The sequence below is a fragment of the Hypanus sabinus genome, chromosome 19, assembly GCF_030144855.1.
Source record: "Hypanus sabinus isolate sHypSab1 chromosome 19, sHypSab1.hap1, whole genome shotgun sequence".
In the NCBI taxonomy this organism is placed as follows: Eukaryota; Metazoa; Chordata; class Chondrichthyes; order Myliobatiformes; family Dasyatidae; genus Hypanus; species Hypanus sabinus.
In genome coordinates, this window is record NC_082724.1 from 33,989,823 (window position 1) to 34,009,920 (window position 20,098).

The 20,098-nt window shown below is 39.6% G+C and overlaps 1 protein-coding gene across 1 annotated transcript in view; it reads left to right on the plus strand.

Annotated features, from left to right (window-relative positions):
• LOC132378119 (chemokine-like protein TAFA-1) overlaps nt 1–20,098 on the plus strand; it is a 591,379-nt gene that overhangs the window by 512,420 nt on the left and 58,861 nt on the right. Inside the window, exon 3 of the mRNA XM_059944864.1 lies at nt 12,360–12,484. Coding sequence (XP_059800847.1) covers nt 12,360–12,484 — 125 coding nt within the window. The remainder of the gene's footprint in view (nt 1–12,359; nt 12,485–20,098) is intronic.

Genomic DNA, 20,098 nt, shown 5'->3' on the forward strand with positions numbered 1-20,098 from the left:
AAAAGTGGCAGATGGAATACAGTGTTGGAAAATGTATGATAATAGATTTTGGTAAAAGAAACAACTATGTGGACTATTATCTAGAATAGGAGAAGATTCAAACATCAGGTGTGCAGAGGGACATAGGAGTCCTCATTCATCACTCCCAAAAGGTTGAGTCTATGGTAAAGAAGGCAAATGCAATGTTGCCATTTATTTCAAAGGGAATCGAATATAAAAGCAAGGAGATAATGCTGAGGCTTTATAAGACACCATTTAGTCTGCACTTAGAGTATTGTCAACAGTTTTGGGCTCCGTATATCAGAAAGTGTGTATTATCATTGGAAAGAGTCCAGAGGAGGTTCACAAGGATGATTCAGGGACTGAAGGGTTAATATATGAGGAGAGTTTGGCAGCTTTGGACCTGTACTCACTGGAATTTACAAGAATGTGGGAGAAGCTCACTGAAACCTACTGAATGTTGAAAGGGCTAGACAGGATGGATGTGGAAAGGATGTTTCCTAAGGTGGGGGTATCCAGAACTTGAGTGCACAGTCTCAAAATGGAGGGCCAACCTTTTAGAATAGAGGTAAGGAAGAATTTTTTCAGCCACAGAGTCGTGTATCTTTGGAATGCTCTGCCACACACTGCAGAGGAAGCCAGGTCCATGAGTGTATTTATGGCAGAAATTGATCGTTTCCTGATCAGTCAGGGCGTCAAAGGATATGGTGAGAAGGCAGGTGTTTGGGGTTGAGTGGGATTTGGGATCAGCCATGGTGGAATGTTGGAGCAGACTCGATGGGCTGAATGGCCTAATTCTGCTCCTATGTCATATCGTCTTATGGTCTGTATCTCTGTGAATCCCTGCATCTGGCAGCCCTGTGGTATCTGTGTCAGAGGCCGATGTCAGAATATCTTTCAAGAGGGTGAACAAGGCATCAGGCTCTGATGATGTGCCTGGAAGGGCACTGAAAACCGGTGACAATTTGGACTATTCAACAAAACCTTCAGTCCCTCACTGCTGCAGTCAGATGTTCCCACCTGTTTCAAAAGAGCATCAAACATTGCAGAACTCAAGAAAAGCCCGGTGAGCTACCTCAATGACTTCCACCCAGTGGCACTCACATCTACTGTGAGGAATTGCTTTGGAAGGTAGGTAATGGCTAGAATCAACTCCTGCCTCAGCAATGACCTGGACCCACTGTGTTTTGCCTACCGGCACAACAGGTCTACAGCAGATGTAATCTCATTGGCTCTCCACCCAACCTTGAACCATCTGGATAGCAGCTATACCTGTCTCAGGCTGCTGTTTATTGACTACAACTCAGCATTCAACACCATCATCCCCTCAGTAAAATTCAACAAGCATCAAAACCTGCATCTCTCTCTGCAAACGGATCCTTGACTTCCTCAAGAGGAGACCACAGTTAATGGGGATCAGAAATAACATCTCCTCCTCTCTGATGATCAACAAAGGCACACCTCAAAGATGCGTGCTTAGTGTTCTGCTCTACTCTCTCTACATTCATGACCATGTGGCTAGGTACAGCTCAAACACCATCTATAAATTCACTGATTACACAGCTTTTGTTAGCAGAGTCTCAGACGGTGCCAAGGAGCATATAGGCATGAGATAGATTGGCTAATTGAGTAATATTGCAACAACAACCTTCCACTCAATGTCAAAAGACCAGAGAATTGTTTGTGGACTTCAGAAAGGGGAAATCGGAGAACATGCTGTAGCTCTCATTGAGGGGTCAGTAGTAGACAGAGTGAGCAGCTTCAATTCCCTTCATCTACTATGAGCACAACATATTGATGCAATAATGAAGAAGACACACCAGAGGCAGTATTCCTTTAGGAATTTCAGTAGATTCGGTATGTCAGCAAAACCTCTAGCAAATTTCTACAGATGTTTCCTGGAGAACGTTCTGAATGGTTGCATCACTATCTGGTATGGAGGCTCCAATGCCCAAGATTGAGAAAAGCTGGCAGATAGTTGTAAACTCAACCAGCTCCATCATGGGCACTAGTCTCTCCATCATCAAGGACACCTTCAAAAGGCCAGGCCTTGAAGATGGTGTCCATCATGAAGAATCCCCCATCATCTGGGACATGCTCTCCTCCTATTGCTCCCATCAGAGAGGATGTAAAGGAGCCCCAACAATTTAGAAATTGCTTCATCTCTTTTGCCATCAGATTTCCAAATGCTCCATGAACACATGAATATTGCCTCACTATTCTGCTCCCTTATTCTTTATTATATTGCATATTTTAATTGTAATTTATAGTAATTGTTATGTATTGCTCTGTACAAAACAACAAATTTCCTGACATATGTCACTGATAAAAAACCTGATTCTTTTTCTGATTCTGCAGGAGTGCCTTTACTATGTCTACATGAAGTCGGCTGATTGTTGTTAAAGCCTGTCAAACCCTTTGTCACATTCTTCCATGAAATCACTGAATTCTACCTTTTAGTTACTCTTGTATGGTGACAATATAGTTAAAACTTAAAGTTTTCTGTAAAAGATACAAAGAGACTGAGAAGCACTCTTCCATTACTTTATAGACAGCATAGTTTTAATTTGAAGATGAACTTCCAACTGTTACGAATGAAGAGCAAATCTGATGGGCAGAAGGGTACAGAATCGCCAATGCCCGCATTCCCCCCCCCCTTTTTGAGAATTGCAAGATCGCTATTATTTTGGGTCTGATACACGTTATGTAAAGAGAGAGAGACACAGGATAACAGAAAAGGCAGTTGTTATTGACAATGCAGAATACACAAGGTGGAATGTCTCCTATTGACAAAGAGAGAGATTACTGCTATTGTCTCTTGGAGAAGGAATTGTGTATTGAGTACTGTACTATTCATTGAAACCCCTCAGGGGGCAGCCAGAATGGTCTGGTTGAGGGATTGCATCATCCCAACCTGATTGACACCTGAGACCCCGACCAGGAGAGACGCTACGAGACCGGTGGGGCTTGTGTGTGTGTCCACCCTTGCCTGGGTGACGAGTCCTCCATGGAATGGTCTAGCTAAAGGACAGATACGGATCAAGATCATAACAAGGAAAGTCGGCAAGTTTCTCTCTCTCTCTCTCTCTCTCTCTCTCTCTCTCTCTCTCCAACAATTGCAACACAGCGATCAACAATGACGGCAGCCTGTATGAACTGAACTGAACTGAACTTTGTCTTTCCATCGGACAATTCATTACCCCCTGGACAATGATAGAGCTTATTTCTTATTGATGATTATTATACCCGCACTTTTAGGTTTAGTATTGATGACGTATATTATCTGTATATTTGCATTGATATTATTTTTGTGTATTTTTACTAATAAATACTGTTAAAAATAGTATCATCAGACTTCAATGGATACTCCTATCTTTGCTGGTAAGACACCCAGTTACGGGGTTCATAACACAACCAATGTAGAGCTAATGCTTAGAATTCATAGGAAACTATCCAATTTACTTCAACTACACTCCAGAACCAAAGGCACATGAACCTTGGTAATTGAACAACAATATGCTTACTATTGTCTGCTTGACATTGAAGCACATGGGAGATTGGGCCCTAAACCCAACATCCACAAGACAAAGGTCATCCAGCCCTCCTAAATTTTTCTGGTTACTATCATGCATTTCCAGGCACCAATGTAGTCTCTGAAAAGTACTCTAAGTTCACTGGAAAAGTATACAGATCAATGTCGGTGTTCTTCCCCACCGAAGCTTAATTACATCCAGTCAGCTGTGTCATTTGCACTCCTGACACCTGACTCTCCAGAAAGATGCTTTGGGTTTTATCATGGGAGGAGATTACCAAGGGAAAAGAGGAAACATTTCAATGACGAGTTCAAATGCTCCTTAAAATGAAGCTTGCAAAAATTTCTGGTCCATGATCAGACAAATTGGAGAAGGAGCATTTGAAAGCTGTGAGGCTGTGAACTGGGAGCACATAAGCCATGGAATGAGCGCAGCACTTCATAAATCACCCACCACCCTGCCCCATTGGTCCTCTGCAGCTACAGTGAAAAAAAGGCAACCATTGTTTGTTCATTCCAACTTCTTCAATGGATGTTTATTTATGGTCCAGTCAATTGAAGTGCTAATTAAACAGTTCATTAGGTGCCTGAAAAAGAAAATAATGATCACCATAAGTACACACCAATTGACCAGTTTCAGCTGAGTGAGTTTTTGGCAATATTCATATGTACAGATCTATTCTTGTCTCAAACTGTAATCGTAGACACCCTGGATTTACACTGAATATTATTTGGAATTAAAATCCCGACTAAAGTTTCCTGTGTGTCTAACCATGCTGCACACAGTATACTTTGGAATAGAATTTTTATTTTAATGCTTCTGCCATTCTATATGCTATAAATATACATTCTTTTAGAAAACCTGCACCATCTGTTCAGTCAAAATAAAAAAGAACATGTAAAAAGGTACCAACTCTACCTGAGTTGCTTGGTATGCCATGTGAATTTTTTTCCTTGCTGGAAATCATAATCTGAGTTGATGTGTGGCGTAAAGCAAAATCTGTATACAATAGTCATAGAACTCAATCTACAGGAGTGTCTGCTGTTTCATATCTCAGAACCATTAACCTGAATTTACAGGACAGGGATCCTTTGAACATAAAGTGATCAATACTGTATTTAAATTCAAAGTACAAAGGAAAAACATGTCATCTTTAAAAGAATTTCAAATTGATTTTTTTACTAAACCTTTTGATATGGAATATATTTTATGGCAAAATAAACTAGACAAGCATTAAGATGAGGACATTAATCACTAGATTTATTTATCTGTCACTTTTTCCATTTATGGCTTCAGTTTTATGGGGCTGGTCTGCCTGGCTGGGACTCTTAACATATGGGAATATAGAGTAAGTAACAAGGCTGTTAAAATTATTGGAAAGTTAACTGAAGCTTTAGAATATGTGTACAGAAAACCAAAGTGTGAATTTTATTCCAAGTCAAGATATGGTAGTTTTTTTTTCCTTACTTATCACATACATATCTTAAATAATGGCCCTGCAGCGCAGAGGTAATGTTACAGACTAGTAATCCATCCTGATTGAGAAATATATTGGTGTACCTCAATTGTTGCTGGAACAAAATCCCATGAAACTGTCCTAGCGGTATATTTACATCACACAAACTACAGGAGTTTCATCACCACCTTCTCTGAGGTAGTTAAGGATGAGCAATAAATGCTGTTCTTGCGGGTGACATCAACATCTCATGAATGAGTAATGACAGGTACTTTCAGCCTAGATTATTCATATAGAAATTGCTCATCTGTGACCGCAGTCACCTCTGCCCAAATTTGCCATTTATCAGCAACCCCACACTTAAACCATTCTTCCACTGCTCACCACAACATCAAACTGCTCACCATACAAAGTCATTACAAAATACATGTTCTAAACCAGATTTATATAAAATATGTCATTTTACATAAATGAGCCAATTGTTTACTTCCTGCAGCCTTGCCTTCCACCCAGAAACTGCAACTGGGTGTAGCCTGCTTCCTGCTGCTGACTAGAGGTGGTTTTGGATTATCTCGATTAGCTGTTGGCTGGGAAGACCGTTCTGTCATCTAACCTCTTGGCAAGAGTGCTGGCAAAGGAATGTTGCTCAACAAAGCTACTTTACTCTTCCAAACAGAAAGTGGTACTTTAGCAATCCTAGTATCTAATTGAAAAACAATTTCTGTGCTGCTGCCTCATCTTAAAGCCCAGTTACACATTGTGATCCACACTCAAAATTACAGCTATCTGGACTTGGGTGAGCCTAGAGCTATTTTTCATGATGGGGTGGGGGGGGGGGGCTGTCGCACCAGGTGGCTGCAGCTTGTACAGCAATTTCAGCCATGGCACTGACCATCGGACAATGCATTAAGTCTAAAATTATGTGAATGAGGTTATACTCCTCGCTGGAATCATGAATCAGCAAGCCAAGTTGTCTGCAGTATTATCTGTCCTTTTTGACAGTTCTTTCAGTTCTTCCAGACAGCTTCCTAATGAACCAAACATCAGACTGAAGGGTCATTTGTTTTTACTATCTTACCTCTTGCAGATACTAGCTCTGTGTCATCCTCTCTGTTAAATGCTGCATTAGAGTTATCACTCATGGTAGCCATGGGACAAAGTCTCTCTGGTTCACTAATATGCTTCGGGGAATGATATCTGCCGTCATTACTCAGCACAGTTTGCATGTGATTCAATACCCAGCAAGCCGTTTGACTCTTAATTTCTGTCTAAAATGGCTCCTAAGCCATTCAGTTTAGTGGACTTTTGGAGAAGGGGATTAATTTTCTCTTCTTCCCACCAACGTCAATATCCCATGACTAGATAACTAAATGAAATCCGGGTGAGTGGCTGCAAGAACAGAACATGATTAAGAATGATCATCACTGGTGTCTTGAAAAAGGCACAAAGGTAAGAAAGTGTGATCTCTGAGCAACAAACTGTATTCAGGCCTAAACAAGGCTCTGTGACCATGATTAGGCTCTTTTAATGTACAAGGGGGAAGGTTACCAAAACAAATCAAAAACTAGTGCAGCTGTTATAGATCTGAATCAGCCAGTCCTAAAAGTTTTCATTGAGTTTTCAATGTGGAATGGCAAAGTGATCATCTTCTGTCACAGATACTATAATCATAGGTTATGCTGAAGAATTGGTGGCTGTTGTCCACCTGGGGAATGATGGCAGCTTGCTCCATTTCCTAATGCAACAAGACGTACCATTGCTTTTCTCATCTGTGCAGGAATGATGTGCTACCAACAAAGTCATGCACATGTGCACGCATGTATGAGTTTGCCTTGACAACGCCGGCAGCCGTCTTCAATTAATTCAAGTCTATCTTGAACAAGTACCTAAATATAGTGGAGGAATAGCTTCAGAAGTGTAAACTTAAGCCAGTCAGACAATTCTTTGCTTTTCATCTTGCCAATAGCATTACAAACTTTGGATATTGAACATTAATTTTAGGGCGTACAGGAGTGAGATATGCTAACTTGTGGAATGCTCCCACAGCAATGACCTGGCACTCAGCAGCAGTAAGACAAAAGAGCTGATTGTGGACTTCAGGAAGGGTAAGACGAGGGAATGCATATCAATCCTCACAGAGAGATCAGATGTGGAGAGAGTGAGCAGTTTCAAGTTCCTCGGTATCAAGATCTCTGAAGATCTAACCTGGTCCCAACACATTGATGTAGTCATAAAGAAGGCAAGACAGTGGCTATACTTCATTGGGAGTCTGAAGAGATTTGGCATGTCAACAAATACACTCAAAAGCTTCTGTAGTTGTACTGTGGAGAGCATTCTTACAGGCTGCATCACTGTCTGGTATGGAGGGGTTACTGCACAGGATCAAAGGAAGCAGCAGGAGGTTGTAAATCTAGTCAGCTCCATCTTGGGCACTAGCCTGCAAAGTACGCAAGACATCTTTGGGGAGCAGTGTCTCAGAAAGGCAGCGTCCATTATTAAAGACCCTCACCACCCGGGGCATGCCCTTTTCTCACTGTTACCATCAGGTAGGAGATACTGAAGCCTGAAGGCACACACTCGGCGATTCAGGAACAACATCTTCCCCTCTGCCATCCAATTCCTAAATGGACATTAAATCCTTGGAAACTACATCACTTTTTTAAAAATATACAGTATTTCTGTTTTTGCACATTTTAAAAAATCTATTCAATAAACATAATTGATTTACTTGTTTATTATTATGTTTTATTTTATTTATTATTATTTTCCCCCTCTCTGCTAGATTATGTATTGCATTGAACTGCTGCTGCTAAGTTAACAAATTTCACGTCACATGCTGGTGATAATAAACCTGATTCTGATTCTGATTCGGATTTTATTTTTAAGTGGTTAAGTAAGGCAGATATTTCAATAGTGACAGATTCTCTCACTGATATCTCCTCTGTGCTTATGGATCAGGCATTGATTTGTCCACGTCCCATGATCTATTTTGGGTGACCAAAGTCACACACAGGAGGGTTTTAAATTTTCTGAAATAGTTTACACGTTTCTGCACTTCCCTTGGCTTGCCTTGGTAATGTTTGGAGCTGGCCTTGTGTGTTGAGTAACAAAACGCGTTTAATACATGTAATACATTGTACATTTGACCTTAGAAGAGGATGATCATTGTGAGTTTCAGCATTAGGTATTTAATATGCACAAGGCTTGATCATAAGCTGTTTGTTCTGGGACGTCTTGTCGTCACCAGTGCTGTTCCAGCTTTATCTGAATTGAAACTGCAGTATTTCACTCCAGATGGATCTAGAAGCAATCAGGAGTGCCATTTTCCGAACATCTACAGAGATGCAACACCCATCCTTTATCTCTTCCTTTCCCTCCAAGACATAAACACTCCTTCCAGATGGAGAGTAATTTACTTGTACCTCTTCTAATTCATAATGCAGGGGGCTCTTCAACAGGGAAAGCAAGAGCAGATTGGGTGAGCTCTTTCGAGAATATATCTGTAAGTAATTGCAGTTTATTATACAGATGGCACGTACCACAACCACAATACGTACACAATGCTGAGGATAGGCACCACAGTAGGTAGCAGTTAGCACGATGTTGTTACAGCATTGATGGAATTCAATTCTGGCATCCTCTGTAAGAAAGTTTGTGCATTCTTCCCACATGTGCATGAGTTTCTTCTGGGTGTTCTGGTTTCCAAAGACGTTTAGTAGGTTAATTGGCCATTCTAACTTGTCCCGGGATAAGACTAGGATTAAATTGGTGGGTAGCTGGGCGGTGTGGCTGGCTGGGTCGGAAGAGCCTGTTCCGCAATGTATCTCTAAATAAAGCGTAATAAAATGATGCTTATGATAATAAACAAGTGGGTTGCTTTGTCTTGATTGGGATTGGTGTCAAGTTTTGAGAGCATTGCTCGAAGGAATTACTCCATCATGCTCCTGGTGTGGCTTTAGTGTAAACGTGCCTTGTCCAGTTATGCTCCTGGTCAGTGCTGACTCCTTGACGCACTGGCGATGGCGGACGCTCAGTGTTGATAATGGAATGATTGCCAATGCTAATGCCATTGAATTGCAAAGGTAGAACAACTGCCAGCAGCTCCTGCTGCTATAATTCTCTATCCCCTTAACAGGGGCGGGCTAGCTTTAAGCAGGACGGCTGGCTTTAACAAGGGAGAGCTACTCATAATACTGGCTCCCTGCTGATGCATCCAGCCAATCTCCAGTCTGGTTAAACAGGCTGCAAACTGAAATCATTAAAATTAGAAGGCAGAAATTGGTATGCCCTCAGCATTCTAATCACCAGGCATGAAATTATTATGCAATGTGATCCCCTCACCAATTTTCAATGGACTATATGGACTGTGATTGCTTATATCTCTGAATCAATGATTCAGAGCACTATTCCAATCCTTATCATGTGTAGCTGTTCTATATAGGACGTGTTACTTTTGATTCCGAGCTGCAAACTGCAGTGAGCACGTTACTCAAGGGATTGATACCAACTAATCTTACAGGTGACGACCTCAGAAATTCCCATGGTCAAAGCCCTATTGGCCAGCAGCCACGGTCAGCCTAATGAAAGGTGGAGGAGTGTGGCAGCTCGCTCTATTCAACGTGATTGGGCTTTAAACCAGTAGGTAATCTAAGGGTCACCTACTATGTACTCGCTGCTGATACACATTTATTTTCTCTGAAAGTAAAATCATTTAGTGCTTGCTGCAGCTACTTCTAAGCGGAAATGAATCCGTGAGAGCCTTGCCCCTTGATTTTGGATATTATGAAATTAATTAGATTGCTATCAAAGAAAGGCTGAGAAGCTATCTTGCTTAGTATCTTTCTGTAACTCATCTCTCTCTCTCTCCTCTCTCTCCCTATCTCTCTTTCTCCTCTCTCTCTCTTTCTCTCTCTCTCTCTCTCTCTTTCTCCAGTGCTGCCTGGAATTTAGGTTCCTTATATACATTATACTTCAGCCCAACAGATTGCTGTGATGGGAGAGAAAAAAAACTGTTAGAAAATTGCAATTGTTGAGCTAGGGGGATTTACATTATAGAAAAAATCAGCAATAAAATTACAATTTTTCTGTTCCAATAGCTAGGTGCCAAAATCCATGTCTGAATACATTTATAAAGGGCATTAATATTGGATATTAATTGGAAAAGCAAACCTGAACAAAATTTTATATGTTATAACATTATCCTTACATGAGTATGAGAATTTTTATACATTTTAAAGATTGGCTGCTGGATATTTAAGTAAAATGCATTTACTTTTTGAATATATTTTGGGATATCATCTTGTTTCCATCTCCTTCTTTTACAATGAAAAATAGCTTATTCCAGCCCTCATGATGGATATAAAAACTTATTATTGATGTGTTATGTTTTCTCCCTGTTGTTATCTGTTGTGCTGCTTTAAGCACTCAGATGGAGAGAATATCAAAATAAATCTCAACCATGACAGTATCGTTGAGGATTAAGCAACTGTTTTAGTTTTGCCCTGTTTGCTTCTTTAGTGTTTATAGGATGGCCTAATTACATTGGGTTGTGTTTCATCCATATCTTATGGAAGTATAATGGCCCAAATAAATCTATCTGATCTTTGTGGCATTCTCAAACATAGTGCCCTGCTATCATGCTGGAATTCATTTCCCAAAAAGACCAGTTAAAAGTAGGAAAAAGTGATTTTAATGCAGGTGTAGCTACCTAAAAACATACATAATCCCCCTTTCTAGTTCTGCTCTTTCATGAGCATATGTAATCTTAAAAGATAACATTTTTATTCTCATTATAATTTGGAACTGGCTGATGGCACAGAGATATCCTTCAGCTATGCATCAAGTTGTTCAAAATGTTGATGCTAACAGAACAGATATGTTTCTATTTCCTAAAGGAAATCACAAACAAGAACAAATGAAAGACAAATGCATAATGGTCTTAGTGTACTGTTTTAAGAGGATGTAGGAAAATGAATTTTATGGCAAAACTGTATTTTCATGAGATAGGGTATGTTCAGCTGAGGGTGCTGATCTTCAATAAAGGATTATATCTCCCCTACAATTTTTTATTCAACAGTAGAAATATTAGTTGATAGGAATGTTGAATTTTGCTCTACAGAATTAGCAAATTTATTCTCATTGATTGTCCTTGGGCATTTTTTTCTTTATTTTTCGACTTTGTTGGAAACAAAAAATGTCTTGCAAAGTTTAGGGTAATGATTAACAGGTATCTTCATTCTTGTGATGAAGCTGTGCACTCCAGTGTTCCTTGATCATCTGTCATCCTGTCATCTGCATTGGAGTCCCCTTGTCTGTTTGAACCTGTATTATGATTTTGGTTTGGAATATATCCTTCAACGTTTTTTAAAGCAAAAGTCAAATATAAATCATTTCTCACTCGTCTTTAAGGTGTTGACACACAGATTTACAGAAGATTACTCTATACTATGAAATGCTTTGCTTAGGTCCAAACATTTATATGCCATATAAATCAGACTAAACCTACCCCGTGTGTTAAATAAGATTGCAGAAGAAACATTTCCAAGGATATTGTGTCATGACACTTCCAGGTTTGTTACAAAATGAATTTCGGAACTGTTTATGATTTGTGATGTAATTGTGAGAAGTAACATTATGATAATTAAGAGGGTAATTATGCAATTTTATATGATTTTTGATCGATTCAGTTTCAATAGTATTCCCCTAAATAATGGGAAATATGTAATTTTACATCCTCATCCTATCAATGTCTACATTACTTACAAGGTAATGTTTTTTGTTAAGCAGCCCTGCATATTTATTTCATGTCCCTGGGGGAAGAAAGCTCCACAGACATTGTACACAAAACCACCTTCCATTAGTCCAGTCTAGCATGGATTTGATGCAATTTAGTAATGTGGTTCATTGAGAAATAATATGCTCAATGCAAATTTACCTAATGCCGAATAAACTTTGGAGTAAGTATACACTGTTGTCACGGGAGAGGAGAAAATCAACTAAGCTAGCTTCATCTCAGCAAGTTTAAAGAGTGAAAATGACCCTACCTGATGAACTGTTTGCAAGGTGAATGTCTGAGATCCCACCTACTCATGTTTGAAAAGATCTTGGAAATAGTTTGAAATACAATGAATGTTTCTCTTTTCCAGCGGTTTAACCGAGGGAGCACTTTGCAAAACTATAAATACCAAACTCTGCTTTTTTTTTAAATCAATCAATATTTGTAGGCTTTCCACCACTATTAGGCTAATGTTTGTAGCTTCTCAAAATTGTATAATGAAGTGTTTAAAATAAAAGTATGGCTTATTGTGGAATCCTTCCTTGGCACATGATTCCGTCACTTACTTTTTTAATCTGTTTTTGATTTTCTAAAGCTTCCATTGTTATTGGGAAGTGGTGGTGTGAGATGGACCCTTGTGTAGAAGGAGAGGAATGCAAAACATTACCAGATAATTCAGGATGGATGTGTGCTTCTGGTAATAGGGTCAAGACCACAAAGGTAAGAATTGCCTTTGTTCATTATTTAGATTACTCAGAAACCTTCTGACTCTTAATGACAAATGGAAAATCTTAATTCATTTGAATAAAAATGAGTAATTATTGATATGTAGATGCTTCCATTGCAGACACAGCCATGTCAATTTGGCTTTCAAACTTTTAAGGTATGAACTTCTGATTCCCAGGTGTTTTGACCAAGATTATTTTCATTTCCACTGGGTTCAAAGAATCCAGGATGAGTGTAAACAGTAGATAATACTCAAACAATTACTTGTCAATGGTGACCAAAGAGGATTCCTCAGAGTCTCCACTTTCATTTTTTATTTTTTCCCTATTATAGTTCACTGACATTATATTTCCTTTGTTTGCTCTTGGAGCTTTGGGGATGTTGCAATTCAAAAGAACTTACAGAAAATCTGGTTGATTGGAGTGTGTGAGTGAAAGCATTTCAGTCTCAAGAAACATAAATATAGGATTCCATATATGCCAATGTTAAAATGGTATTTTTATTTCTTATATCGCATCATAGCCATGCATACCTATGGGCTAGGCATATGTTGTACGGAATTCCACTTTTAATTAAGTAGAGTTGATTGAAATCTGTTACCATTCCTGATTTATAACCTTACTCCTTTTTAATCTAGGTATGATCAGGAAATTTATTCATAGAAAAAATAGATTTTCAATATACTTGATGTACTTTCAGAATTTTGGTGTTGCACTAAAGATGAATAATGTACGTACATTGTGGTACCCCAGGTATTAGAGAAGAAATTCTCTGGTTTCTTGACATCAGTTTTAAGTTATTCTAATGACTAAGTAGTGCCTCCACATACATTTGTATCATTTAGTTTATTTCTAATTGAATGTAATAGCTTTGGCAAGTTACTGAGTCTCTTTCCTTCCCTTCAACTTGAACCTTCTAGTTCCTTTTTTGATTTAGATGTCTAAGCATTGGCTGCTGCCTTTCCTTGTGCATTTCCTCCAGGATACCAGGATTTTTAAAGTTAAAGTCTGCATTGCCAAGTTGTGTTCATTCATTCCTGTTTCATATTTTTATCTGCCATGGTAATATCTGGGTAATTCATAGACAGAATAACTAATCTTTATTTAAACTTGAGGTCGGAATAAAGAATCTGAGCTGAAATCTTGTGTGCTGTCATGAGATTTTAAAACCCTGGCCTCATAATTATCATCCAACTGACTCACACCCTATCCAAACAAGGGGAACATTTCCTGCCTGTGATTCCCACATTGGTGAGGATGGTCCAGAGAGTCCTAAGCAAGGTAAATAAAAAAATTTAAACAGTCATGACTGGAAGCCCTCTGGTTGGACTAGGGGTGGAGTGAAACCAGGAAAGGTCATACCTTAGCTGCGAGAACTGAAGGATCAAGAACTCCTCTCCTGACCCACAAAACTCTTCAGAACATATTAACAATCTCACACATCTAGGCTTCCAGCAGACAGGTTTTCTTCAGAAATTCAAGGCGTGTACAAGCTATGGTGAAAATGCAGTGAAAATCTCCATGCTTTATATATCCTGCCACTTTAACTCCATCTCCAAATGACATTCCTTTCCTGATGTATTCCTGACTGGAAGAAAATGATACTGAGTATAGAGTATGGGGTGTACCATCAGGCTCCTAAACCGGCATGGATATCTTCACTGACTTCAGTTCTGAATTGATTCCCCCATACACAGACTCACTTTCATGGGCTCCACAACTCTTGTTCTCAGTACTATTATTTTATTACATTTGCACTTTTTTTTATCTTCTTTTGCACATTGGTTGCTTGTTAATCTTTGTGCACGTTTTTCATAAACTCTGTTGTATTTCTTTATTTTTCTCTCAGTGGCTGCAAAAAATTAATCTCAACATAATATGTTGGTGACTTTGAACTACTTTGATTTTGGCTTTGACTTCTTTAACTTAATTGCCCCCAAGATGATGTCATTTCCTGAAAGGAAATGAAGCACAGAACAGCTATTAAAAATATTATACTTTATATACTCATTGTAATTTTGAGGGTTTAGTGAAAGAAAACATTCATCAGAATTTATGACTTTCTATTTTAAATAATAATGCAAATCCATACTGAAATCTATAATTCCTCTCTTGCCATGTCTAGCACCACAATATCAGGTTTAATATCTTACTTATTAAGATAAGTAAGATATTTTATACACATATGGAATTTATGAAATATAAGATTATTTTACATCATATTTGTTTTTTAATATTGGTGCTTGCATTTACATATGTCCTGCAGTATTACATACATCTGAGATAAAAATAAGAATCTCTAAAATAAACAAAATCTCTATGTTGACTTTAACATGACAGAAACTCTAAGTGGATCTTCTAGAAAACTGCAACATTTGACCAGACCATGTCAATTTCTCACACGTTAATAGAAGCCAACAGGTATAGCTCAGTTTGCAAATATCTTATTTAATAACAAGACTTTTCAAAAAAACATGTGAAAATCTGCAGATGCTGCAAGTCCAAAGCCACATACAAAGTGCTGGAGGAAATCAGCAGATAAGGCACCACAAGTGGAAATGAACAAAGAATCAGCATTTTGGGCTGGGTCCTTTCTCCAAGACTGGAAAGGAAGAGGGAAGAAACCAGAATAAAAAGATGAGGGGAGGAAAAGGAAGGTAACTAGAAGGTGATAGGTGAAGCCAGGTGGCTTGGAAAGATAAAGGGCTAGAGGATAAGGAATTGCTAGGAAAGGAAGTTGGACCATAATAGAAAGAGAAGTAGGAGGAGACACAGGGGGAGGTGATAGGCAAGTGAGAAGAGGTAAGAGGCTAGAGTAGGGAATAGAAGATGAGGGGATGGGGAAAGAAAAATGTTTTAACCAGGAGAAATTGATATTCATACCACCAGCTTGAAGGCTACCCAGATGGAATATAAGGTGCCACTCCTTCACCTTAAAATATTTGGTCACCAGGAAGTTTGGCTTTTGGCGGATAGAACAGCAGTGCTCAACGAAGTGATCCCACAATTTACCATGGGTCTCACCAATGTAGAAGAAGCCACATCAGGACCACCGGACACAATAGACAACACCAGCAGATTTGAAGTAGTCCCTCATCTGGGTCCCTGAATGGAGGTGAGGGAGGAGGTGAATGGGCAAGTGTAGTACTTTGGCTGCTCACTGGGATAAGTGCCAGGAGGGATATTAGTGTGCTGGGACAAATGGACAGGGAATCACTGAAGGAGTGATCCCTGTGAAAAGCAGAGGTGGGGTCTGGCAGGTAAAGATATGTTTAGTGGTAGGATCCCTTTGAAGATGGTGGAATTTGCAGAGAATGAGGCTCATGGGGTAGTAGGTAAGGACAAGAGGAACTCTATCATTGTTAAGGCGGTGGGAAGATGGGGTGAGTGCAGATGTTTGAGAATTGGAGGAGATGCGGGTGAGGGCAACACCAGTAGTGGAGAAAGGGAAACTCTGTTCTTTGAAGTAGGACAACTTCTCTGTTGTCCTGAAAAGGAAAACCTCATCCTGGGACAGATGTGGTGGAGGCAAAGGAACTGAAAATAGGAGGTAGGGTGGGAGGTAGTATATTCAGGATAGCTGTGGGTATCAAAAGGTCCATTAAAGATGTCAGTGAACAGTTTGTCTGCAGAGATGGAGACAGAGAGATTGAGAAAGGTGAGAGGTGTCAGAAATGGACTGAGTGAATTTAAGGGAAGGGTAGAAGTTAGAAGCAAAGTTGCTAAAATTGATGAGCTCAGCATGGATGTATGAAGCAGCACTAATGCAGTTGTCAATGTAGCGGATCAAGAGTTGGTAAAGGCTTGGACCTTGGGCTGTTCTACATAGCCAACAAAGAGGCAAATTGAGCTGGGGCTCATGCAGGTGACCATGGCTACCTCTTGAGTTTGGAGAAAGACATTTCAAATGCTAAAATAGCATATTAAGTATTAGAAAATCATACCAAATCGACCTGCATGTAGAAAAGGGTACTCCTAAGATTTAGGTGGACTGTTTTTTTGTCATCTCCCCATGAACATAAACCTATCTTTTCACAGTTGCTGACAGGTCTGTGTTCTGCTGTGAGCAGTTCCTTTGTTTTTCAAAGGCAACACGAGTGAATCTGCAGATGCTGGAAAAAAGTAAAAAACACAAAATGCTGGCAGAACTCAGCAGGCCAGACAGCATCAATGGGTGGAGGTAGTGACGTCACTACTTCCTCCTATAGATGCTGTCTGGCCTGCTGAGTTCTGCCAACACTTTGTGTTTTTCCTTTGTTTTTCAATAGTTTTTAGCATTTTCTTTCCTTTTTCTACAACGCTATTCTCATAAGATATGACTGAGGAAGACTAGTTTTTGAAAGAAGATCATAGATTCCTATCCATGTGTATATGATTCTCTTTCACTGAAACAGATTGCAAGTGAATATATGAAGAGCTACAGGAATGAAATAAACAGAATCTGCACTTATTTGAATCTTCAATAATTGCTCATAATTAGTCAATGAATGATGCAAAGTATGTCATTTTTACTCAGATACCCTGGGGAGACTGCTACTCAATCTATATTGATGCACTCAACTTAATTTGAATCCTATAAAACCAACTGCAAAGTAGTAATATAATATTGTCATTTATTGGGCTCAGAAATAATACATTTATATTTAAAAGTTTCAAAAGGGGAAACTGTAATTAGAAAAGACATTCCAATATCATGCCTAATTACTATTGGGAATTTTGTGTTTCAATTAATTTTAAAGCAACACTTTGGGAAGAGTGGAGATATTAACCAGTCTGAAATGAGGTGGTTAGAGTAATAGCCACTCACAGAGAATTCAGTTTACCCAAAGGAACTTGGGCACTTTAAGGTGGACAGATTATTAGTTAGAAATTCTTCATCACATGAAAACTTACAGCATAGGCTACATTAGCAACACACACAAAATGTTGGAGGGACTCAGCAGGCTAGGCAGCATCTATGGGAAAAAAATACGGTTAACGTTTCGGGCTGAGACCATTCAACAGGTCCTGCCAAAGGATCTCAGCCCAAAATGTCGCATGTGCTGTGCCTGTTTCCATAGCCGCTGCCTGGCCTGCTGAGTTCTGCCAGCATTTTGTGTGTGTTTCTTGGATTTCCAGCATCTCTCTTGTTTGAGTATAGGCTATATGCCAAGCTTTCAAAGTTCCAGTAATCTACTACACATTATCCCCATGACATTATGCATTAGAACCTTAGAAAGTCTTGACAACAGCAGGCCATTCAGCCCAACAAATCTTACCGCATTCCTATTAACATAATCTGCTGAAATAACTATCGAGTTTAGAATTAGAAGTCTCTAAGGTACTTCTCTCAACTACACAACTAGGTAGTTTGTTCCATGTGTCCACAACTCACTGTGTAAAGAATTGCTTCCTGATGTTAGTTTGAAATCTCCCTTTAGCCAGTCTCCAGCAATGACCCCATGTCCTTGATGATGGATTAGTTTTCAAGAAGTAGCTGGCATCCATTTTACTTAAACTCTTAATGACTTTGAACACTTTTATCATGTCTCCCCTTATTCTACATCTACATAGGCTAAACAGATGTAATTCTTTCAACCTTTCTTCATAGCTCATAACCTACAGTCTTGTCAACCTTCTCGCATATCTCTCCAGCTCCTGCACATCCCTCACACAATATGAAGACCAAAATCACACACAGTATTCAAGGTGTGGCCTCACATGCATATTATACAGACTAAGGAGAATGTCTCTTGACTTGAACTCCGCTGAGCGCATTATATAGCCCAATATTACATTAACCTTCCTAATCGCTTCTGTACATTGTCTAGAAGTTGATAATGATGAATCTACCAGGATGGCCAAATCCTTCTCATACAGCTCACTTTCTAACTCAAGACCCCATTGGATTTTTATTTCCTATATTTACTTGCATTAAATTTCATCTGCCCTTTATCTGTCCACTTCTGGATTTTGTTTGATTCTGTTACCTGAATGTTATCAGCCTGTCCCCCTAATTTTGTGTCATCGGCAAACTTTACTGGTTTATCTGTTATGTGCTTATCTAAATCATTAATGTAAATTAAAAACAGCAGCAGTCCCAAAACGAATCCCTGGAAACTCCACTTTTAACATCTACTAGGGGGGAGAATGATCCTCTTGCCATAACTTCTTGTTTTCTGTCTTTGAGCCAATTCTGCACCCATTTGCACACCTTACCCCGAATCCCTACCTCCTGTAATTTGATTATTGACCTCTTGCCAGGAAACCTTGTCAAATGTCTTCTGAAAGTCCAAGTAAACCACTCTATTGTTATCATAAATTTTAGTTGCCTCTTCATAGAATTCCACCATATTAGTAAAACATGATTTCCTTTTCCTGAACCCTTGCTGGCTTTCTGTGAACATTCTTGTTCTCATCAGCTGCTTTTATAGACAATAGACAATAGGTGCAGAAGTAGACCATTTGGCCCCTCCAGTCTGCACCGCCATTCTGAGATCATGGCTGATCATTCACTATCAATACCCAGTCCCTGCCTTGTCCCCATATCCCTTGATTCCCCTATCCATCAGATATCTATCCAGCTCCTTCTTGAAAGCATCCAGAGAATTGGCCTCCACCGTCTTCCGAGGCAGTGCATTCCACACCTCCACAACTCTCTGGGAGAAGAAGCTCTTCCTCAACTCTGTTTTAAATAACTGACCTCTTATTCTCAATCCATGCCCTCTGGTACTGGACTCTCCCAACATCTGGAACATATTTCCTGCCTCAATCCTATCAAATCCTTTAATTATCTTAAACATTTCAATCAGATCCCCTCTCAATCTCCTCAATTCCAGCGTGTACAAGCCCAATCTCTCCAATCTCTCTGCGTAAGACAGCCCTGCCATCCCAGGAATCAACCTAGTGAATCTACGCTGCACTTCCTCAATTGCCAGAATGTCCTTCCTTAAACCTGGAGACCAAAACTGTACACAATATTCCAGGTGTGGTCTCACCAGGGCCCTGTACAAATGCAAAAGAACATCCTTGCTCTTGTATTCAATTCCCCTTGTAACAAAGGCCAACATTACATTTGCCCTCTTCACTGCCTGTTGCACTTGCTCATTCACCTTCATTGACTGGTGAACTAGGACTCCTAGGTCTCTTTGCATTTCTCCCTTACCTAACTCGACACCGTTCAGACAATACTCTGCCCTCTTGTTCCTGCTTCCAAAGTGGATAACTTCACATTTATTCACATTGAATGACATCTGCCAAGTATCTGCCCACTCACTCAGCCTATCCAAGTCTCCCTGTATTCTCCTAACGTCCTCTTCTCATGTCACACTGCCACCCAGTTTAGTATTGTCAGCAAACTTGCTGATATAGTTTTCAATGCCCTCATCTAAATCATTGACATAAATCGTAAAGAGCTGTGGTCCCAATACAGAGCCCTGAGGTACCCCACTAGTCACCTCCAGCCAGACTGAGAAACACCCATTCACTGCTACCCTTTGCTTTCTATCTGCCAACCAGTTTTCTATCCATGTTGAACCCCTGCCCCCAATGCCATGAGCTCTGATTTTACTCACCAATCTCCTATGTGGCACCTTATCGAATGCCTTCTGAAAATCTAGGTACACAACAT